General features: G+C 39.5%; 1 protein-coding gene across 1 annotated transcript in view; it reads right to left on the bottom strand.

The window, feature by feature from the left end:
* Positions 1-21,795, bottom strand: part of LOC121885966 (synaptic vesicle glycoprotein 2C-like) — a 59,798-nt gene that overhangs the window by 22,228 nt on the left and 15,775 nt on the right. The window contains exons 2-3 of the mRNA XM_042395825.1: positions 15,997-16,911; positions 5,520-5,700 (exon numbers count right to left, since the gene is read on the bottom strand). Of these exons, the coding sequence (XP_042251759.1) occupies positions 5,520-5,700; positions 15,997-16,603 (788 nt within the window). The 5' untranslated portion in view covers positions 16,604-16,911. The remainder of the gene's footprint in view (positions 1-5,519; positions 5,701-15,996; positions 16,912-21,795) is intronic.

Here is a 21,795-nt window from a genome sequence, read left to right as displayed (position 1 = left end):
GCATTTATGCAGAAAATCATTTGGGAAAAAGTAAAGGAGTTTGTGGTTGCATATTTCTATTTGTCACTGTTAAAGAGATATTATGCATACATATTATGCAGGTTTCCAGGTCTCTATTTTTATTCTGGGGCTCCACTGGAATATCTTTGCATGATTTACAGTTCAAAAAAACTCTTTATTTATCTTATTTTGGCCTTTTATGCAGCCCCTCAGTTCAGCCTCTGTCTGAAACAGGCCATTTTAACTGATGAGTCCACTCTGTTCTGATTGGTCAGTTTCCAGAAGCTTCCGCCAGCTCCCAATGCTACATAATAAAAACAATAGTAGTCAGATTTCGCTTCTTTTTCTTGTTCTTTACTTGGAATAAACTTCTCATTTACATCAGTTTGAGCCCGAATCCGATCTGAAATATGAGAGTGGATAACATGAACAGCCTGTGAAACAAACTTAGCAACAAAGACTACAGATAACAACAGATATCCAATTGCGCAAACAATCTGATGGCATCACGAAGTAGAGGTAACTTTGCAAACGAAGGGTTCAGAGCAGGCTGAAGCCCTGGCTTTTGACTTGAAGCGAGCATTTTTACGTATATTCACCAAGTTGTGGAACATCCAACATCATTACAGGATATAAACGACAGAAAATCATAAAAAGCATGTTGTGTCCCCTTTAAATTATATTAAATTAGCATATGAATTGTGAATGTGAATCAACTTCAAACAACTCATCATCCCATGTAACAAAATACTGTACATACTTCCAACAGACATCTTATAATTATCCAGTTAGCCATTGGGGATGTTAGATTTCAGCTAATTTTGACAATCAAGAAGAAAAAAAATATGATGTGACCAGTGTGTCCTGTTCCCTAATGCTTGGAAATTAATTTAATTTCTTTTGCTTACTGAATGTTTTGTCTTGGAAAATGAATTTGTGTAAAATCACATAATCTGAAGATATTCAATCATGTCACAAGAAAGATTCCTACATGAAACAACATTGTTTCGTCCTATTTTTAAACAGATATCTTCAGGGAGCAGCAACACCCTCCGCCGCCATGCAACTTAAAATTTGTTTGAGGTAAACATGTTGTCGTCTACTGACCTCAGAAAATGAAAAAGCACCATACTGTAGCATACAGGATATTGCAAGTGCGTAATTTAATCTTTGATGTATCTTCACTGCTCCCTTCCCTTAAAGGTCCTTGTTACATTATTGCACAGAATCAAAGGTATCCTTTAGGCTTTTGAATAAATGTTTTCATTATAGCGAAATGTCTACAATTGACCCATACTAATACAATTACATAATGTCATGTCATTCTGTTTATCTGATGTGTAGCTGCACGGAACTGGACCACGAGTGAGGTGTCAAGCGGAGTCAGCGGGATCCCATCTGTGTTTGCAGTGACACTCTCGCTGGTTTGTTTCACAACTCTAAATAAATTATAGGAGAAAAACCAAATGGCAAACTATTAGACAAGTAAGTGAAACACAGCACAGACTGTCATAAAGTGCTGATGTTATTGAATTCACTTTGGAAATATGGAATGAGTCACATAGCTTGAGTTTAGTCATCATGACCATTCCTCTCATATCAGCAAAAAAGATCAGCATTGTGTTGGACCACAGAGGCTAATAAAAGAAGTGTGAGCAGACCGAGACTCTCTAACTTACATCTGCTCTGTGTTAAAGGATTTATGTTCTTATGTCATTTTACATTTATTTCTATTTAGCTAATGGGGCTCTGGAGCCCATTTTCAGCATGCATTACCATACAAAACAATATATCATAATGAAATGAAACGTTGAGTTGGGTTTTTGATTGAGTATTCGGCTTTAGTGAAAAACACAGCTTCTTTATTTCTTGAGTCAACATTATTTTTGTGAGGGATTGCCTCTAGGCATATTTTTCTGTCTGAAAAACAGTGTGTTTAACATAAAATAAAATTAGTTTCTGCTTGCTGTGTGGTTTCAGCTGCTTTTTTTCTTGTATCACAGATCATGTAGGACATAATGTGACATTGTGTAGGACTCGTTTGACAGTATTTGAATATGCTAATGACAAAAACACGAAATGTTTTTCCTTAAAGAAATAGTTCAGCATGTTGAGAAATATGTTTATTTGTTTATTTTTATGTTTATTTGCTTTTTTGTGGAGAATTAGATGAGAGGATTGATACCCACACTCATATCTGTCCATTAAATATGAAGCTGGTGGCCAGTTAGCTTAGCTTAGCATAAAGACTGGAAACAGCTAGCCTGGCTCTGTCCAGAGGGAACAAAATACAACTACCAGCACATTACATCAATCTCATGGTGAATCCAGGAGGTGACTGAACCCCCTATAAAACCATAACTTGTTATTTTTAGACTTCAGTTTGGTTTTTTTTTGTACTTTCTTTGGATGTAGCCGAGCTAGCCCTTTTCCCCTATTTTCAGTATTTATGCTAAGCTAACCTCGTTTGGCAAGGGCTTGGATGTAACAGACGTTCATTTATATGTAAAAGTCCCGCATTGCAGGTTTAAGTTGGTAACTTACACCCAAAATATCCATAAGTCAACATAATGTTACATCTCAGCGGACTCACTTGAGCGGCCAACTGTGATATTTAAATTTCTAATTGCATCTTCACACTAAGAGCTAATTCAAATTACACAACACCAAAAACTAATTCAATGCATGAGGCACAAGGAGAGAGTGAGATCACATTCTTTCTATTTTTAATAGAAATAAAAAATATTCATCAATATACTTGAATATAGTAGGCCTAAACTAATCAATGCTCAACCATGGATTTGAATATGGGATTTTCCTTGTTAGAATATCTGCTTGCACCATATTTCAGAATTGTTTGACTTTAGGAAAGAAGAATAGTTCAGGTAAAATATATAAATATATGCTCAGAATTCATATTTTTTAGCATATATTTACAATGACTTGTCCAGTTTTTTGATTAACATCTTTTTAGCACATACCAAAAAATAAAAAAGTATAACATGTACTTTTAATTTAGACACTTAATCTGTGTGATATAACTATCACTCTGAATCTCCTTTTTCTTGTTTCCTATTTGTTGCTCATGGTGGCAAAGTTAATGAGGTGAGAACAATCTTAATGAAACAAGCAGAATCTAGTCAAAGTGGCAGGATCATATCTCTCCCAGACTAAGTTTGTAAAAAAAATGGAAACCCCAACATTCCCTTAGATATCTGTTACACTGTTATATACACCACCACAGCTACAGACTTTATAGATTTGTTTGTTCAGGAAGTTTTCCACAATGCTACATTTTCTAGACGGAGTATGTGCAATCATAAATCTCTTTTACTCCCAACATAAATTTGCATCTGCATAATTGTATGACAATTAAGTGATGAAATAAAAGCTAAACCTACTTATTATAATTTTAAAACAAATGTCTTACAGTAGAGGCAGTTTTTTTTTTCATTTTTTTAACTCAGATACAATGAGAAGCTTACTGGTTGCTTACTCGACGGTAATTAAAAACAAGTGAGCTGAATGCAAATCAAGTAACATTACAGCCAGAACAGGGTGATTACACTGAGTTTAATAGCTGGACCACTACTATAATGGTTGTGACTCAGGAGATACTGTATGTGCACACATACACATACGTTTTATGATTCTCCAGTACAGCAGCCTGAAAATAACATTTTCTTGCTTTTCCTCTTGGTTTTGACATCTCTCGCCAGTTGAAGCAACGTTTTTTTTGGACCATTCACATTAATGACCCCATCTGTCTTGACCTTTTGGTCATATTACTGTAATCTGAGGCTCATCATAGACCTGCGTCATCTTTAATCATCACCACTGGTCCAATTAAAAATGTCAGGAATAAACCCATAATTAATCATAATAATAAACTTTATTCATAGAGCTCCTAATTTCTTGTCAGGCAAGAAATCATTTCCACATCAGACTGGTAAAAGAATAAAAGAATAAGAGAATAAAAAAACAACTTCAGAACAAAATAAAGACACAATTAAATATTACAATAGAACAAAAACAAAAGTTTAACAGGATGTGGTAAAAGAACAGAGGGAGGCCAGTCTGTTAAATGTGTTTTAAGAAGTGTTTTAAAAGATGAGACAGAATTAGCCAACTGGATCTCTTCAGGAAAGCTGTTCCAAAGTCCAGGGGCTCAGACTGCAAAGGCTCTGTCTCCCTTCGTTTTTCAGTGTGGAACAGCCAGAAGAGCTGCATTTGTGGACCTCAGGGAACGGGCCAGCACATATGTTAAAAGTTAAAAAGTTTGAGATGTAGCTGGGGGCCGGCCCCATCTGGGCTTTAAAAGTAAATTTTAAAATCAGTCTTAAAACTAACTGACAACCAACAAAGATGCTAAAATGGCTGTGGTGTGCTCCTGTGTTAAAATCCTATCGGCGGCTGTATTTTGAAGTATAAAAAGTTGTTTTTGCTACAAACAGAGAAAAGCGAGTTACAATAATCAAAGCACGCTGAGATGAAGGTATGAATAACAGTTTCCAGAGACTAATGACACTGAGGTTGCACTGAGATTTCTACACTGCTGAGTGATATGGTGGGAGTAAGAAGGAAGTTTGTCTGGAATTTTTAGGGTTAGCAACATCAGCACCATTTAAAAGGATCTCAGTTTATTGAGGGTTTAATTGTAAAAATTAACAGCCATACATTTTTGGCTGTCCTCAAGGAAGTTTAAAAGGGAGACAGTCTCATTACAATTGTTGGCATCGCAGCTAAAATAAATTTGGGTATCGTCAGCATAAAGGTGGAAACTGATGTTGTGCACTCTTAAAAGATGTCCTTTAAAAGAGAAGAGGGCCAAGCACAGAACCCTGAGGAACGCCACAATGCAGCTTTGAACTAGAGGACCAGTACTCACCATAATCAACATATAATAATAATAATAATAAAGTTAATTTATTTAGCACTTATCAAAACCAGAGATTACAAAGTGCTATTCAAGGACAATTTAAAAAAAATAAATGGAAAACAGCATAACATAAAACCATAAAAAGCCTTTGAGGTAGGACGTAAATTATGCGTGTTCCATATAATTTACTATATATTTGCCTCAGAAGCTTGACATTTGAACTCAGTGTGCCCTTTGTATGAGCAGGGATGTCAGATCACTGAGATGGGAGGGCATGTCATTTCCCAAGGATGTGGGCAGTCAAGCAGACCACACCAGCACTAAAATGCACAGATGTTCATTTACTGTGCTCAGCTCATTTCTGCAAACGTTTCTGTTTTCCTTTGTCCCCCCCATCCCCACCCCCAACTCAGGGGATGAGGATGGGCTGGTGCCAGGCAGTTAGAATAACCTCTTGTCATGTCTTTGACTTTGGAGGAGGGGAGATGGCAGAGGAACCGGTGGGAGGACAGATCAGGCCGGAGAGGGAAAAGTCCTCAGAGGGGCTTCAGTCTCTCAACAACATGGAAGAGGACAGGATATAAAGTAGGAGAATATTCAACAGAAGAGGACAAGAAGGGGAAGATTTAAGTAAACTCACCCAAAGCCAGACACCATGCGGCAGAGGAGGAACATGCTGTAGCCTTGGACAAATGAGGAGAGGAAGGCGAAGAAGCCGTTGACAGACATGGATATCAGCAGGCACTGTTTACGGCCCACCTTGTCTGACAGGCCGCCCCAAAAAAACGCTCCGAACATCATCCCCAGATACACGATGCTACCTGGAGAAAAGAGAGGCAGGCATGGTGATAAAGGGAGGCAGTAAAAGATGTAAATGATCACGACCATCTGGACTCAAATGTTTATACATGAAACTGCTGAGTAAATAAAAAACATGTATTATTCTTTTAAAAGAGAGACAGTTTAATGTGCACCAACAGTTATTCACAGGTGTATACCCCCATAAACACAGCGTTCAAATTCCAGCAAAAATCAAGAGATCCAGACAGCTGGACTGCACCAAACCTGACTCACTTACATTTACACGTACATTTAAAGGCCAGGTTTTTGAGCCAATACTGATATCAATTTATGAGAGTTTGAAACAATCAGACGGCATATTGGCTGAAAATGATTTTGTAATATACACGCATTCATAACCTTTTTTTTTTTTACAAATATCCCTTAAGTTTGGTTGTTATATTAAAAGAAATGTGATTTTACAGTTGAAGAATAAATGCTCTCTCATGGACAAAGTTTCGAAATTACCACAAACAAATCTATTGTGTTTCTATACTGCAATTTATTGTTATTTATTAGATCACCTAAACAATATGCTGATACTGATGTACTGTATCTGTGATAAACTTATTTTGGGCTCTGCTTAGATTCAAGAGTTTATGTGTTGAAGTTTTCCCATTTTGACAAGGATGAACCACTGAAACATGTCTGCACAAATGCCTGTTTAAAACAACCCTTAGTTCAAAAAACAGATATACAATAGACGGATAAAATACTGGTTTATTTAGACACGTAAGGAGCAATTCTTAACTTTTATATTTACATTCTTAACATTTGTAAGTCCACATATCTTGGATGAAGTAAAAGCATTGCTGTACCTGGTCTTTTGTACTTGAGTCGACACCCACTGCTGCACAATATCGCCAACTATTTTCGATGGAAAGTAGCTAACGCCTGCTGGAAATGTCGCTGGATGTTGGTAGATGACGTCAGAAGCTAATTTGCATCTGTGTGATGTTTTACTGTACGAAAATGAAGTCAAACTAAACTTGATTGGCTTTAATTAGCTTCATGATTAGCTATTATTATTATAGCTGCTATCATCTCATCAATATGTAGCAATCTACTGTGAATCTACATAGTTTCAAAAACTTTTTATGAAAGCTGTCATATAGACTGGAACATTTTGAATAGACACTAATAAACTCTAGTAAGAAATTCCTTATTGTGTGAAAAACAATGTTCTACTGTCAAGTTAAATTGACTATCGGAGATTAGAAACTGATCGTTAACGCTGCTAAACATATTCACAGCTCATTTTTGTTTCTGTCTGGCTGATGATTGGTCATCTCAACTTGCTGCTGCTCTCGCCCACTCACTCAACACAGTCAATCCAGATAATAAGCGAGGATGAGAGCACACTAACTAGGGAATATTATCAACTGCCTTCAAAGAGGACGAGCTAAGGTCAGTGCAAAAAGTTAGATGAAAAATAAATGACTAAAGGGGTCTTAAACGTTGCTAAATTGGCAACGCTGTAGTTCACCATTAGCTGGCAGCACAAGCAAGAGTATTTGCCCGGGTGCAGTTACTCTTTAAATCTTAAAAACTGTATTGTCCTATTAGATTTAAAAGTTGTGTTGGAGATTTCAAAGTGAATTTAAAAGTGGTGGTATCCTCCAAACGTCTACATTTCTACACAATTAAGCTGGTGCAGCATATAGTAGCAAAGACATTGCTACATGCTGAGTCAATGTTACTGTAGAGAGGCATCAACTATATTAATGAAATACATTACACCATATTATCTGTTACACTGTTAGACTGGTGATAGCTGTGGCATTGCAGGTGTCAGTGGTGTAGTATTGCATTGGTCTTGGACACATACACGTATAGATTTGTGCACACAGCTGCTAAACATCATCTAAAGCATTAAGTGCATCAGTGGAGTAACAGAACTCAGACTGAAACTGGTTGTGTTATTTCCCAGCTATCAACAGAACACTGAGAGGTCACATAAAATGTGGGTCTATATAAATAGCAGAGCTGCGGCCAGCTGCATAAAAATAGACCATTTTGAGTCTTTGACTTAAATATAACATTAAATTAGACTTGCTATAGACACTTAAATGTACCTGTTGCATAAAGCTTTTCTATGAGTGACTAATTGTAAGACTGACTTAAATAGCCTGTTGTGCAAAAATGGCGGATGCAACAACAACACTTTGCAGCGGAAGATCGATACACCTGCTGAAAAGCTGTGTCTGCTGGAGGAATACAATGCTGAAAAAAAGTGTTATTTTGTAGTTTTAATAAACTTAATGGACACCGGGTATGGGAGAAAATAACTGAAAAGGTAAACAGCATAAATCCAATGGTCATTAGAAAGATGTTCAGAAACGTTTTAAGAATATGGTACAAGAATCCAAAGAAGAAATCTGGAAACAAAAAAAAAGTGAATGGAGGGGGAACCCCCCTCACCCCCCCTCCTCTTTTTTTTACTGCAAAAACAATCAATATACATGAGTCTTTGTGTCCTCTGACTGATGTTCTCACAGATTGTTGTTGCCATAGCAAAGCTCTCGCCTCGAGGTGGTTAACTTTCCTACCTCAAGTTAAGTCAGTCTTAATATTTATGCAACAGACAGGCTTAATTAGCCAAGTCTAACCTGACAATCGAAAGCCAAAATTAGTCTTAAAGTAAGTTAAGCTTGGCTTGAAGCACTACAACACTCAAGACGGCGAGGCCACAACACTGTAGATCAACTCGATTGAGTATAGATTTCAATTTCCCGACTCTAATTATGATAGTAAATATGTCTGGGTTTAAATGAGCTCCGCAGTTCACACGGCAGGCTGATAACAAACATTTTGGTGCCACGTTACATGATAAAACTTTATATATAGAAGGATTAACAGCTGCTGTTAGATTACTCACTGTGTTCAAGCTATAATGTGCTTCAATTTTACATAAAAGATGTGTTTGTATTTAATTTATCTTTTATGTCTATGAACCAAATATCTCTTGCAGAATACGAATGATCTGACTTCAGTTTATTTCTGTCTTACTGAAATGAGTCTGTCTGGTGACAGATATTTCTGGAAGTGACTTTGGGGAAACAGAGCAGTATTTGACCTCGGAGCCCTGCTTTTACAGTCCAGGCATTTGTCTCATACTGCGGTTTGTCCGCAGGAAGTCGGGGTCATTTCTCTTCCTGTCCCCACCAACATGCAGCATAAAGAAAAGATGGTGGTGGTGGTGGAGATGGGTGGGGTAGGGGGTTGTCAGGCCAGTAAATAATCCACTTTACACTCTATGTGCTAATGAAAATGCTAATGTGCTTAGAGGGGGAGTTGCGAATGTTTGACGAGTCAGCGGCAAAAAGAACGCCGACAGAGGAAAGGAAGCTTTCTCTTTTTTTTCTTTCTCTTTCTTTTTTTTCCCTCTCCCTCGCTGTGTTTGAGGTGACGGGACAGATACGCTGAAAGTAGAGGGTCTTATCAAGCTGCGCAGACATGATGCTGAGAGCTAGTGATTCATTACAGGTGACAGCCACTGGATCTATCTATGCACTGCTGCTGCGGAGAAGGCTCTCCTATAGGCAGCAGGATATAGAGAGCAAGCTACACTACGACTGGCTCACCAATATCAAACTGAATATCAAAAACGTAGCATTCTGCACAAACTGGTGACATCTTTTGATCAGTGTAGCTACTCATAAACAATGCATCTGAATGCATAAACCCGCGAAGATGCTATATCTAGTAACACCAGCTCATTTGTTTTATGGCTCCCCTTCACACTGGGTTTGTATGTGTAATAAAGGGGAGGGTGGTTGTGGTGATAGGGCATCCGAGACGCACTATGATTCTCTCTAAGATTGGGTTCGTGATTTCCTGCAGGGTTCAAACTCAGGTCAGACCTTAAAACCTCCACTTACCTCGAGATTGCAGCACTTTTATGTAAATTAGAGGGGGTCAGTTAAAAGCAGTGGAACACAGGGACAATAGATGTGTTTAAGTATTTGGCCTCATACAGGGAACCACACTATCAACTGAATATCTAATGTCCACCACTAAAATTTAAAAGAATACTTTGACACACAGGTTTTAAACCTGCTATCAACCTCAAACTGATTAGTCATTTAATAGCTTGAGTAATATCAGACAATGACTAAATCTAAGTTAAATGTTGTAAGATGTACGTCGTATGATTCTAATAAAACATAAAAAGTATAAAAGTAAAGATTTTCTTCTTCTCTACAAGGCTTTGGACTTTGCACACAAGTCTTTTAACAGTGCCGTACAGTATGAGGATATGATTCATCTGAAAAAACAAAACGTTTGTCTCTTTCAGCTCTAACTGATGGACATCCGTGACATCGTGTTCACTCAGGCTGTGTAATGAAAGCAGCACGTCAGCAGCAGCTTCGGTCCTCCATCAGTGTCTACACGGGTTGCATTTTGCCACAGTACAGCTTTGTGGTCACGCACATTAAGGAAGCCCTTAGAGCCCCAAAATAATTACTGCATGCTGTTAAACAGCGGACGAGAGGACTTTGACCGTAAAAAGACACTTTGTGTCAGGTTACATGCGTAAAGCAGCTTTGTTGATTGATAAAATAGAAGTGTATCTGTTGAGTCAGATGTGTATGAAGCAACTGAAAAGTTATGAAAAACATACATAGCCCTATCGGTATCTAATCATACAGAACACTTTTGTTTTATTTGGTTGGGTATTTAGATATACTGTACATCTCTGCTGCCAACTATTCAGATGAAAGAAAGCAAAGAAAGAAAACTTTTGACAATGAAGTTTGGATTATCAGGACACTGTTTCTAAAACAGCCACTAAATCCTACAGACTGCACCTTCAAATGTCTCAACAACTTATTTGCATTATCATCAAGAGCATGTTAGCATGTTAGCAAAGCTGCTAGCAAGGCTGTAGAGTCTTAGGGCATTTGCAAACCTATAGTTTGTTTGCTCTGGTCCGAATCAGTGGATGAGTTGGTAAACTTGGTTCGGTTTCTTCTCATACAGGGAAAAATCCAAGCAAACCAAAGTGCTTCACTACAAGCCACGTGAGAAGGTTTCTCTGCTCATTGGTCATGTTTCTGGGACTAGAGCACAAATATTAACACACGAAGAAGGTCCTGAAGAAGACTCGATCTGCCAGATATCAACAATGCAACACACTTTGCTGCACTAGTCCAGTACGGACCTGGTAGGATCATGATTCATCCCACCATGCAAAGCAAACCTGGCTATGGGAGCCGTTTGTGCTCAGACTTGCCCAAACAAACTGCACCGAGAGGGAAAAGATCATACCTGTGGATTAACAAGCACAGGTATGAAAACACCCTTAGACTTGTTTAAATGCTGTGAGCACCAAAAATGAAATTCCTCTCACTGCCATTATACTGCTGTGGCTGCAGAAATGGCTACTTCAAAATCAGGGAAAATGAAATTGTGGCTAAATCCCACTAGAGGTAAGAAAATGTGTTATTCACAATTCAAAAGACATAAGCCTTAAAACACACCAAAATCTGTCCAGCAGAAACAATGTGGTTATAAACTATGACATAGCCAATGTCAGTAAAGTTGCACTGGGCACACCAGACTTAAACTGCTAATCTTTTTCTTAAGCAACAGCTCCCAGTGGACAGTGTCTATGCTCTTTTTTATGGTACACTGTGCAGCTTTTCTTTGCATCCAGAGGGATTATTTCAGCCAACTCTTAAATTGTCTACAGCAGTCTCCACGCATGCTGCTTTATATATATATATTTATATATATAGTAATTAGCTCTTACATGTAAGTGTAATTCTCTCTTGACACCTTTCTGCTCTGTTTTCTCTCCTCGCAGCGGCGCAGTGTCTTGGCATGGATGAGAGGAGAGCGCGGGCAGACAGACAGACAGCAGTCAGTCGAATGAAGCGCTAATTTCCTCGGTGGGAACATTCAGGACATTATGTGAGAGCTTGAGGATTTCAACAGATGAGGGGATTCCCAGAGGAGCGAGTGTGATTGACGGGTGGGTTACAGCAGGGAATGAGACGGTGGCGGCAGGGGAAGGGAGGGGAGTGTAGACCCCTGGGAGCAAAACACATTCCTCTGGTATTAATTACATAAACACCAAACAAATCAGCAGGTGTTCACTCAAAATACTCAGCACTTCTATCTCATCTAAGTTCATCTGATGTACATGTCTTCAGTATACTGTTAGAACAAGTTATTACAGCTAACATAACATCTTCAGATCAAGCAAGAGTCACCTGATCTGTGCACACAGCCTGAAAATTTGCACCATGTAGAGCTCCATCTAGGTTAAAGGGGACATATTGTGCTTTTTGTCATTTTCTGTCATTTATATACTGTTATGTATTATTATATACTGTTTAACATGGTCAAAGGTGCAAAACTTGAGGTGAACATATGTAAAAATGCTCCCTGCAAGTCAAAAGCCAGGGTTTTAACGCTCCCTTTGCATCTCCTACTCATAGTTACAACCCAATCAGCTGATTTCCAGAAAAGTTTTGATTCACCACCATCATCCTGCTCCTTTTGTTCACGTCGCTCAGTCTAATCATGAACAAGGAGCAGGATTCATCTTCCTCCTTGAAACACACAACAGCTGAATCATCCAGGTTTTAGTGTGAATCCACACTGTTTGCCTGGACAGTGAATGTGTGATTGGATGCTGTGGTGGTGCTTTGTTGTGAGGGAGAAAGAGAAGAGAAGAAGGAATTAAGAGGTGGTAGCAAATATTGGATTCTTTAATTAGTTAATTATCACTGCTTAGTCGTGCTGTCGATGGTGTTTTGATCACTAACGTAACCACAAACAACAAAGCAAGTTTGACCTTAAACAGATTGGCATCAGTTACACAAAGCTCCACCTTGAGGTCTTCACTACACCTGCAGCACGGCTTCACCTGAGCAAGCGCACGTTTTACTGAACATCCTCAAAATGCTAACTGCGGTGCAGGAAAACACCCGCAGACAAACGAACGCCATATGTGGTGGGAGAGAGAGAGAGAGAGAGAGAGAGAGAGAGAGAGAGAAGGGAGGGGAGGGCATTGACAGGAGGCGTATGGAAGCAGCGCTCTCCCTCTCTTTCTCTTTCTCTGGGGAGGTACGTGAGCCAGTCTACCATGGCTAAACTGCAGTGAAGCACAATGCTGCAGAGATTAACTCCAGCCCATATCTTCAGATCGCCTGCATGGCTATGAGACACAGAGAGAGTGTCAGAGAGGGATTACAGCAGGAGGGTAACGGAGAGGACAGACAAGAGCAGGGAGGAAAAAAAAAAAAACTGGAACATCCCAAATCTGGATGGCATCTCACCTTTTATTTCATACTAAAGAGAAGCTGTTTGGGGGGGAAAGACCTGGGATTTGGAGTAGATTAGGGAGAGAAATGCTAATAATGCATGAAAATGAATGAATGAATAAGTTCTTTTGGAGGAAATTGAGACGTATCATACGATAGAAATGTAATACCTATTCTGTATAGGTAACACTTTGTATTACAGCAATGCTTAATTAACCAGTGAATTATGTTTTGGTTGCTATTAAGTTTGCTAATATGCTGATTAATAAAGCATCTTTTACTTCTACTGTACATCCTGTTAATGCTGAAAGATGTGCAACACCTCATCATCGAAAAACCTGGAAAACTTGAAAGTTCAGTATATTTAAAAGTCTGAACCCATATGAATCATAACCATAGACTGTATATAAAAATGGACAACGTGTCACCACTTCCTGACGAAATGCAAAATATCGCGGTTAGGGAAGCTGCCATCTTGCGTTTGTGATGTCATTTGCAACCAGAGTCTGCCCAGTAGAGTCACTTGACTGACAGCTGCTCGCCGCCGAGAGAGCTGAGTGATGGAGCCACGATGGAAACATAAACCTGCCGAAACGAGTCGGTAACTAGCTAGCTACAGCCTTAAACACTTACACACTAAAGTAACAACAGACATTCTGTGACACATTTGCTACTACAAAGGAAAATATAGGTTAGCATCTTACTTCAGCAGCTGCGGTGACTCTGCTCTTTCGCCGTATCTGACGAACACTCGTCTAAAATACTCTCAATTTCCTCCAAATACTCTGCTGATTCAGCAGCACATGGCCGGACAACACCTGTGCACAATCAATATCTATTTTTGAGCATGTTGTTGATGTAATGATCCAGCTAAAATAAATCTTATCTACCACTCTTCTACTATATATTCTGGTAATAAAGATGTGTTTTAAAGTTTCCTTATTACCTTCTTATTTAATTCAGCTGATTGTGTTCCTGTGCACATATACTGTACCTAAATGATTAGCAATACAATTTGCAGAGGGAAACACCTAATGTGAATGAATTATGTATTCATTATATTTGTACTAATTGGCCTCTTAATGCTCTAAACATTCATGCAGGGTAATTTAAGCTGAAGATTGTGCTGTAACCACTGGATGATATCTGGATTCTATTATTTCTCTCTGTTTTTAGTCTCCTGTCAGATGTCTACTTACTGACCACTTTAAAAGTCACTGACCTTCATAGAGAAACTACGATGAAAACGCCAATCAGTATCATCGTGTAGGGCTTACTCCTCTGCACAAGGGAGCATGTACACACATCCTTTATTCACACGGTGTGCGTGAGTGAGTTGGTAAAATGACTCATTCTTTCTATTCTCTCCCTCCTGTCTCCCACTGAGAGATGAGTCAGAGTACGGGTGAAATCTGGGTGAATAATAAACCACCCTGCTCCCAACAAACAATGTTAGCGTGCTCTTTTTGCTTTTAAAACCACACAATCATATTGTAAAAAGACAAAAAAAAGCAGGTTGTTTTCTTTTAATCTTTGTATAGGAATGATAAGTGACTAATGCTCTCATTTAACACTGAACATAGACAGTATATTGAAAAAAAAACAGCCAAGGCTGTGCAACTATTTTTTGCAGTTATTAGTGAGAGAAATAATGAAGTCACACACAACACACACTCAAACATACAAATGCATCAGGGTCACACAAACACAGTTTTTCCCTGGTGTGGGAGAGATCCATCTAGCTTAACACACCTCCTACACATGTATCCAAATACCTGGTGCCATGACAACGCACTGGCAGCTCCTAAAGCAATGAGATTACTGTTGAAAATGTCACCCACCACTACTCCATGCACCACCCTGCATGTCATAAACAACACAAATCATTAGCAGGTGGTGAGCAGGAAAATCATACCAGTCTGTAGACTTCATGTGTTTTACTTCCATCTAACTACATCAATCAGAAGTCCTTTCTGCGCCTGCAAGGTTGACTTTCAGTTGAATTCATGGCTTTTGTGACTAGCTCCAGATGAATTGCAAATGGCACGCTGTACCTTTCCAGAATCGGGAGTTCTCACTGTGCGAGTGACACTGACTGTGTGACAGATACACTATTTATGGAAGTGAATCCATATCACAGCCAATTCACATACAGATTCAGAACATGTCTGATGAAGTGAAGTGCTTTAAGCTCTCTCGCAGTAGATCAATATATACGCTGACTCCAACCTGCAGGTCAGAGTTCATCTTTGTTCAAACAAAACACTGCTGCACTGTGTTTAGAAATGCAGAAGTCACCATTTTTAGTACATTATCACACTACCAGACTACAAGCTGTAGCATCATAAATGTGACATCGCGCCGTTTTTCAGAGCTGAGTGCAGGGAAATCTGTCTTGTTAATTCAAATGTTGATAAGCTCTTGATTGGCGCAAGGAAATACGACATCATGTCTCTTCAAATGAGCCTTGCCCACTCTAAACTAGTGAGAAAATCAAGGACAAAAAAATGTGAAATGGACCCCATTGGTCATAGCAAGAAACCATTGAAGAGTAGTTTACCACCAGGCTCAAAAGCAATGTTTTTACTGCCATGGTTGAGAGTTTCAAGTCTGTTTCACGTCTGAATACACCAAGCATCACTGATGGGTGTGTTTGGGTGTGGTGTTGCACCTGTAACCACACCCAACAGTGATGTCATGGTGTACTAACACAGGAGTGCACTTCTGCATCACTGCAGCAAGGTAAGAAGTTACTGAACCACTGGAGGTGAGCAAAGACAAGATTATTAAGGGGTGTTCAGTTACTCTTTAGGCTTCTGTGTTTTATCCCTCCTCCACGAATGTGATTCCCTGTCTGGTGGTAGAGGGGTTTCAGTATGAATAGGGGAGATATATTAATGATATTGATGAGTCTGACAATGACAAAACAAATTGAATGTGCTTATTTTCTTATCTTAACATCGTGAAATTGATTTGATTGATTGATTTTCCACTGGTCCTTACCAAGCCATCCAGCACCAGAATTGGGGACACACATGTCTGTCTCAGCACTGGGCAGGACGAAGCCCACTACGAACACCTCAACGCCGTCCGACATGAGCGCCAGCCCAAGAACAAAGAACAGCTGCCACTGGAATCTCCCGTGGCCGCACTCCTGCATAATCAGCTCATACTGTTGGGCCAGCTCCTCCTCATCTGCCTGTCTCTCATTTTCCAGCTCCTTGCGGCTCTTTAGGCTGTCAGAGACCGGCTGGCCCAGAGCCACTTTTCCGTCCCCCAGCTTCCCGTCATTATATGCGGGCACGCCTTGGTACTCCCCCTCATAGATCTCATCTTCGTCATCGTGGCCCTCTGTGGCATCACTGGAGGCCCCGTCGTCATCATTGGCTGCGTTGTCAGCATAACGACAGTCTTGCTGAGTGTAAGAATTGTAGTTGTCCTCCTCTTCATCCTCGTTCTGGAAGCGATTGTAGCTGCGATGCGATGAGTATTCATCTGAGGCACGATCAACAGCTTTGCTGAAATTTTTGGCAGCTTGCCTCTTGGCTTCTTTAGCGATGTCCTTGGCACCTTTTGCCAAGGAAGTCCTGTTGTTATGAGTTTCATCCATCGTGGCAAATAGATAACTGGCACTAAATGTCTTTTACCTCAACTCTATAAAGCTTATTTCACCAGATCAAACAGATGTAAGCTACCTTTTTTATTCTTTCTATTCCCAGTCAAAGCAAGACTTAAGGCAGTTTTAGTTCAAACAGCCAAGTGCAGAAAGGTCAGTCAGCTGCCAGGACACTAATGATTAAGTAATGATGTCTAATTCCATTGGATGGGAGCAGCCAGACAGTGCTGAAATGGAGACAGTTGATCTCAAATTGGAAAGCTCCTCAGCCCTGTCAGAGCTCAGTAGAAGAGACCGTCAGCCTGTGGGGACAGAGAGAGAGAGAAAAGCAAGTTTAGCTTGATTAAAAGCTGTCTGTCACAAAGACTTGACTGCAGTATTTCTTGGCTCAGTGGAAGGAACTGCAAAAGAACATTTTGACACAGAGACACGAAAATTTCCATTGAATTTGATGCATTATTTTACTGGAGTCACAGATCTTGTAGCCATTCTTTACTGAGAGAGGAATAACAAAAGAAAATGATTCATTGAGAACAAACTGTGCAATGTCATTGGGTATTTTTAGAGTGAAAACTACTTGATGATGTCAGTCCTTGAATATGTAATATGAAAAAAAACCCTCTATATCCACAAATGTGACAGTGAGTAGCAATACTACAAATATAACAGGTGTGGACAAATTTAAGACACCTATGAATATAATACAATGTAATTTATAAGCAGCACAAACTACAGCCTCCAAAAAGAGTTGAATAAGTGTCTGATAAACTGAATGTGACAAGCTTCACAAAGGTAAGATCTATTGCAAGGCTCTTTTATCTGGATGTACTGTATATAGCAAAGTGTACTCCTTTACTTCTTAGCAGTAAATAAGGATTTTCTGAAACTTTAATGAAAACTACCTGCACTTAGTCTTGTTTTGAATTATGTGGAAAAGAAAGAGCTACTTTAAACGAGCCCATTGATTAAGCAATTAAAATAAAAACAAGGAATTCCAAACAGATGCGATTGATTGCAAGAAAGCTATAATGGTGCTAAGTCTATTAGCTGTCAGCCAAGCTTGCAAACTAACAACTGCAACCCAACAACAGAGTTCCTTTTAATTACAACTCGTGCCCTTGAAGTATTTCTGGAGCATTTCCAGGACTGTCGCGCTCAGAATATTACACACAAACTGTGAATTGGGCCCCTCCAGTGATTTGTACTAAGCCCACTGATGTGCTTTATTCACCAATTATAAGCGTGCTGATGACTTCACAGCAGTGGGTCTAATCATGGACTATGATGAGCCAGCCCTCAGGGAAGAGATGAAACACCTTGAATAATGGTCTGTAGACAGCAGTGGGTACTTCATTCAGTAAGACAAAGTTCTTCACATGTACTGTTTGATAGGACCACACTGGAGAATCAGCAGCTGCACATCACTGACGACCTCCTGTTTTCTGTAGTGTCTCTGCATTGAGCAGGAAAAGAAAAGCAGCAATCTGAAAAAAAAAAAGTCACGGTGACCCCCCTTCAACCTCCACAACGCTGCTTTGCACTTTATGATCTCCGACTGCAGTGCCGTGACAAAGGTGATAAAATGCGTCAGTGCATCAGTGACATCTCACTCTCACCCGTAGAGAACATTTACTGTAAAACAAGTTGTCCAAGCAGAAAGCTCGTAACATCATAAGTGACCCTCGGCGTCAGACAGAGGCTCTCTGGTCCAAGTCAAGAACAATTTTACAATCAGACCACCTTCTGCAAACTCACCACCACCACAACAGGATTATTACAAGAGTAATATTAGTATTGGAATAACCTTTTTAAAAAACATTGTATATGTTATGCTCAGTCACCATTAGTTCTACATTTTGGGAAATACACTTATTAGTGATACCACCTCTGATGTCTGTTCATTAAAGAGGGCATATCATGCACATTTCCAGGTCTATATTTATATTCTGGGGCTCTACTAGAATATCTTTGCATGATTTACAGTTTTAAAAAACTCCTTATTTATCTTATACTGACTCTTTACGCAGCCCCTCAGTTCAGCCTCTGTCTGAAACAGGCCGTTTTGGTTCCTGTCTCTTTAAGGCCTGCCTCTCGACGAGCCCGCTCTGTTCTGATTGGTCAGCTTCCAGAAGCTTCCCCTCAGCAGGCTTCCTACATCAAGAAACAGTAGTAGTAGGATTTCACTTCTTTTTCTCGTTCTTCACTCAAAATATAGACTTCTCAAATACATCGATGTATGTTTGTGCCCGAATCTGATCTGAAACATGCGAGTGGCATGTAACTTAACACATAATGTAATGCGAACAGCATGAAGAAAAACCTTGAAGAGAAAAAAAGTGTGAAGACAACAGAACGGACAGCCATTTGTGGGTATGTGCGAACAATCTGACGTCAGTTGGATGGGGAAGTACATTGTAAATGGAGGGTTCAGAGCAGGTGGAAGCCCTGACTTTTGACTTGAGGGCAGCGTTTTTACATACGTTCACCTCAAGCTTTGGAACTTTGACCATGTTTAACATAGACATCCAACATTTTAACAGTATATCAATGACAGAAAATCACAAAAAGCACAATATGTCCCCTTTAAATATGTAGCTGGAGCCAGGAGGCAGTTAGCTTAGCTAGGCACAAAGACTGAATCAGCCTCTAAAGCTACTTTCTTTAATACAAAAAAACACAGGTTGTGGCTGGGTGGTTTCCTCTTTCATGACTTTCTGCTGGTTGCTTTGCAGCTGTGGGAGACTCTCGACAAACTGCTACGACCTTCAAGATGAGAGTCACATGACTGATAACCAAGCAGGCACTACTGCTTGGCTTGCTAATCAGCTGACCATTGTTGCCAATTACAATATTATCTGCATCCTCTTTTAATCGCAAATCTATTTCAACCCCATTCTTGTTATTATTCCTATCATTATTTGTTACTGCTGAAACAGTACCTTGTATTGCAGCAGTAGGTTGTGTTATTACACTGTTCTGTTTTACATTGTTCTGATGTCAGGCTTGCATCATGCGTGGCATGACACAAAGGCTTTTTTTAGATTCAGAGCACAAAACAGAATTAAACTGACTTAAATAAATATTATTCATACCCAACATCATTTATTCATTAATATTATGGATTCAGAAATATCACATTCTTGGAAATCTGGCTTTTGTGGCTGTATTTTCTGTCAGAGCTTTTCTGCTTCATGTTTCGAGGCTCAGACTACATGTCAGCCTGTACGACTGACTACCCTTAGGGCTCTCTTTACTGTGACACTGGCATGGCCTCTCAGAAGACCTGTCAACACATCAGGTCCAAGCCGTCTGTCTGCCACACTGCAGCCGGCAGTCACCAGACCCAAAGCCTGCTGCAGAGAAACACCAGCAATCTTTGGGCCCTCCTATGACACCCCAAAGCCCTTAAGCAACAGTGTTATTGACGGGTCTATTACAGAGTACAAATCATACAAATAAAAATATACTACACATGCTAAACACATGTGAAGTAGCATTTTCATTGCCAGACATACGACAGGAAGACATTGATCTCTGTAGAGTTGCAAGGATTAGTTGATTAGTCGATCGACAGATATTTAATCTGCAACTATTTAACTTCTAAAATGTGATGATTTAACGCTTTTCTTTGTCATAAATGATGGTAAACAGAATATCTTTGGGTTTTGAACTGTTGGTCAAACAAAACAAGACATCTGAAGACGTCACCTTTGACTCTGGTCATTTTTCAGCATTTTTCTGACATTTATAGACAAAACAATTAATCAATTAATCAAGAAATTATTTCACAGATTTTTTGAAAATGAAAATAATCGTTAGTTGCAGCCCAAGATCTCTGTATCTTCCTCCATCCTCCATAATTCAATACATAGTTTATCAGTTTTAAAAGTTGAAATTAAATAACAAAATGACATTGTCTGTTGTTTCATGCATCTTGTTAATTTAGCTGTTGACCTCAAGAAGAGCAGCAGTCAGTGGCGTCTGCTGGTCAAAAACACTAACAGCACTGAGACCTGAAACATCATCTACTGTAATCTGTGATATGATTCATGTACAGAAGAAGAAAACATGCTCAGCATAATTAAGTATTCTCATAGAATTCAGTTTCATAGTGTCTCAATGTCAATAATGGTAAGATAAAACCATACAGCCATTCAGTCATGTGACATACTTGTGTCAATCAGCAAATAAAAAGAAGAAAGTCCATCTTTTCTACATTAGGCTTAACATGCTACTCTATGTCTACAGTGCCTGGAATAGAAAACATACATTGAGGTGCAGAGACTGGGTTAAGGGCTCAAATAGACGGAGGCAGGTTGATGTATGGTGTTTCTGCTCAACTTTGCTCTGCTGGATTAGATAAAACATCAGTTGGGATCTGTCATTTGAACATAAGCGCCGGGGCTCCACAGAAACGCAAAGCAGCCCGAAAGACTTTGGTGCAATGCAGCAATGAAAGGAAGTTGGAAGTGTGTTGTAACTAACTTTGTGCATGGCCAGATGATGAGACACTAGCTGCCCCTGGCCATGAATGCAAAGTCTCTCCATCCTATGGCTTCTGGACAGTATCTGTCACTATAAAAATTTACACCGCATCAACATGTCCTACAGTAAAGAGACGTACAAGTGAGTGGTTTTATGAGTTGCTAAAGTCAGTATTTTAGTACAATAAAGTTCTGCTGGAGGGTTTGATGTGTACAGTATATCTTACTTGTATATCAACTACTACTAACAGTATATCTAACTTAAAATTCAAATAATTATACTGAATCAATATGTGAGACTGTCCTCACCAGAAACAGCATTTATCAAAATGACTCATCGTTACATTTTCTTGACTAGTGACCTCTTGTGGCTGTGCGAATAATGACTCTTATCTCTCAGAGTCAAAGGCTGAGATAGCATGGTGGGTTAGGTTTAGCGCTGGTTGGGCATACAAAGAATGTGACCTTAACACTAGAGACCAACATTGTTTTTTTGTTTTTTAGGCATAGTTCACAATTTGGGAAATATGCTTGTTTGTCAATTGTTGAAAGTTAGACGAGAGGATCAATGTCACTCTCATGTCTGTGCTTCCAGTATGGAGCTTTAGCTGAGAGGAGATTTGTCTAGCTTAGCATAAAGACTGGAGGCAGGGGGATGAACAGCCAGCCTGGATGTCTCCAAAGGTTTCCAATGAAATTAGG

The sequence above is a fragment of the Thunnus maccoyii genome, chromosome 19, assembly GCF_910596095.1.
Source record: "Thunnus maccoyii chromosome 19, fThuMac1.1, whole genome shotgun sequence".
Taxonomy (NCBI): Eukaryota; Metazoa; Chordata; class Actinopteri; order Scombriformes; family Scombridae; genus Thunnus; species Thunnus maccoyii.
This window is presented reverse-complemented; position numbering and strand designations above follow the sequence as displayed.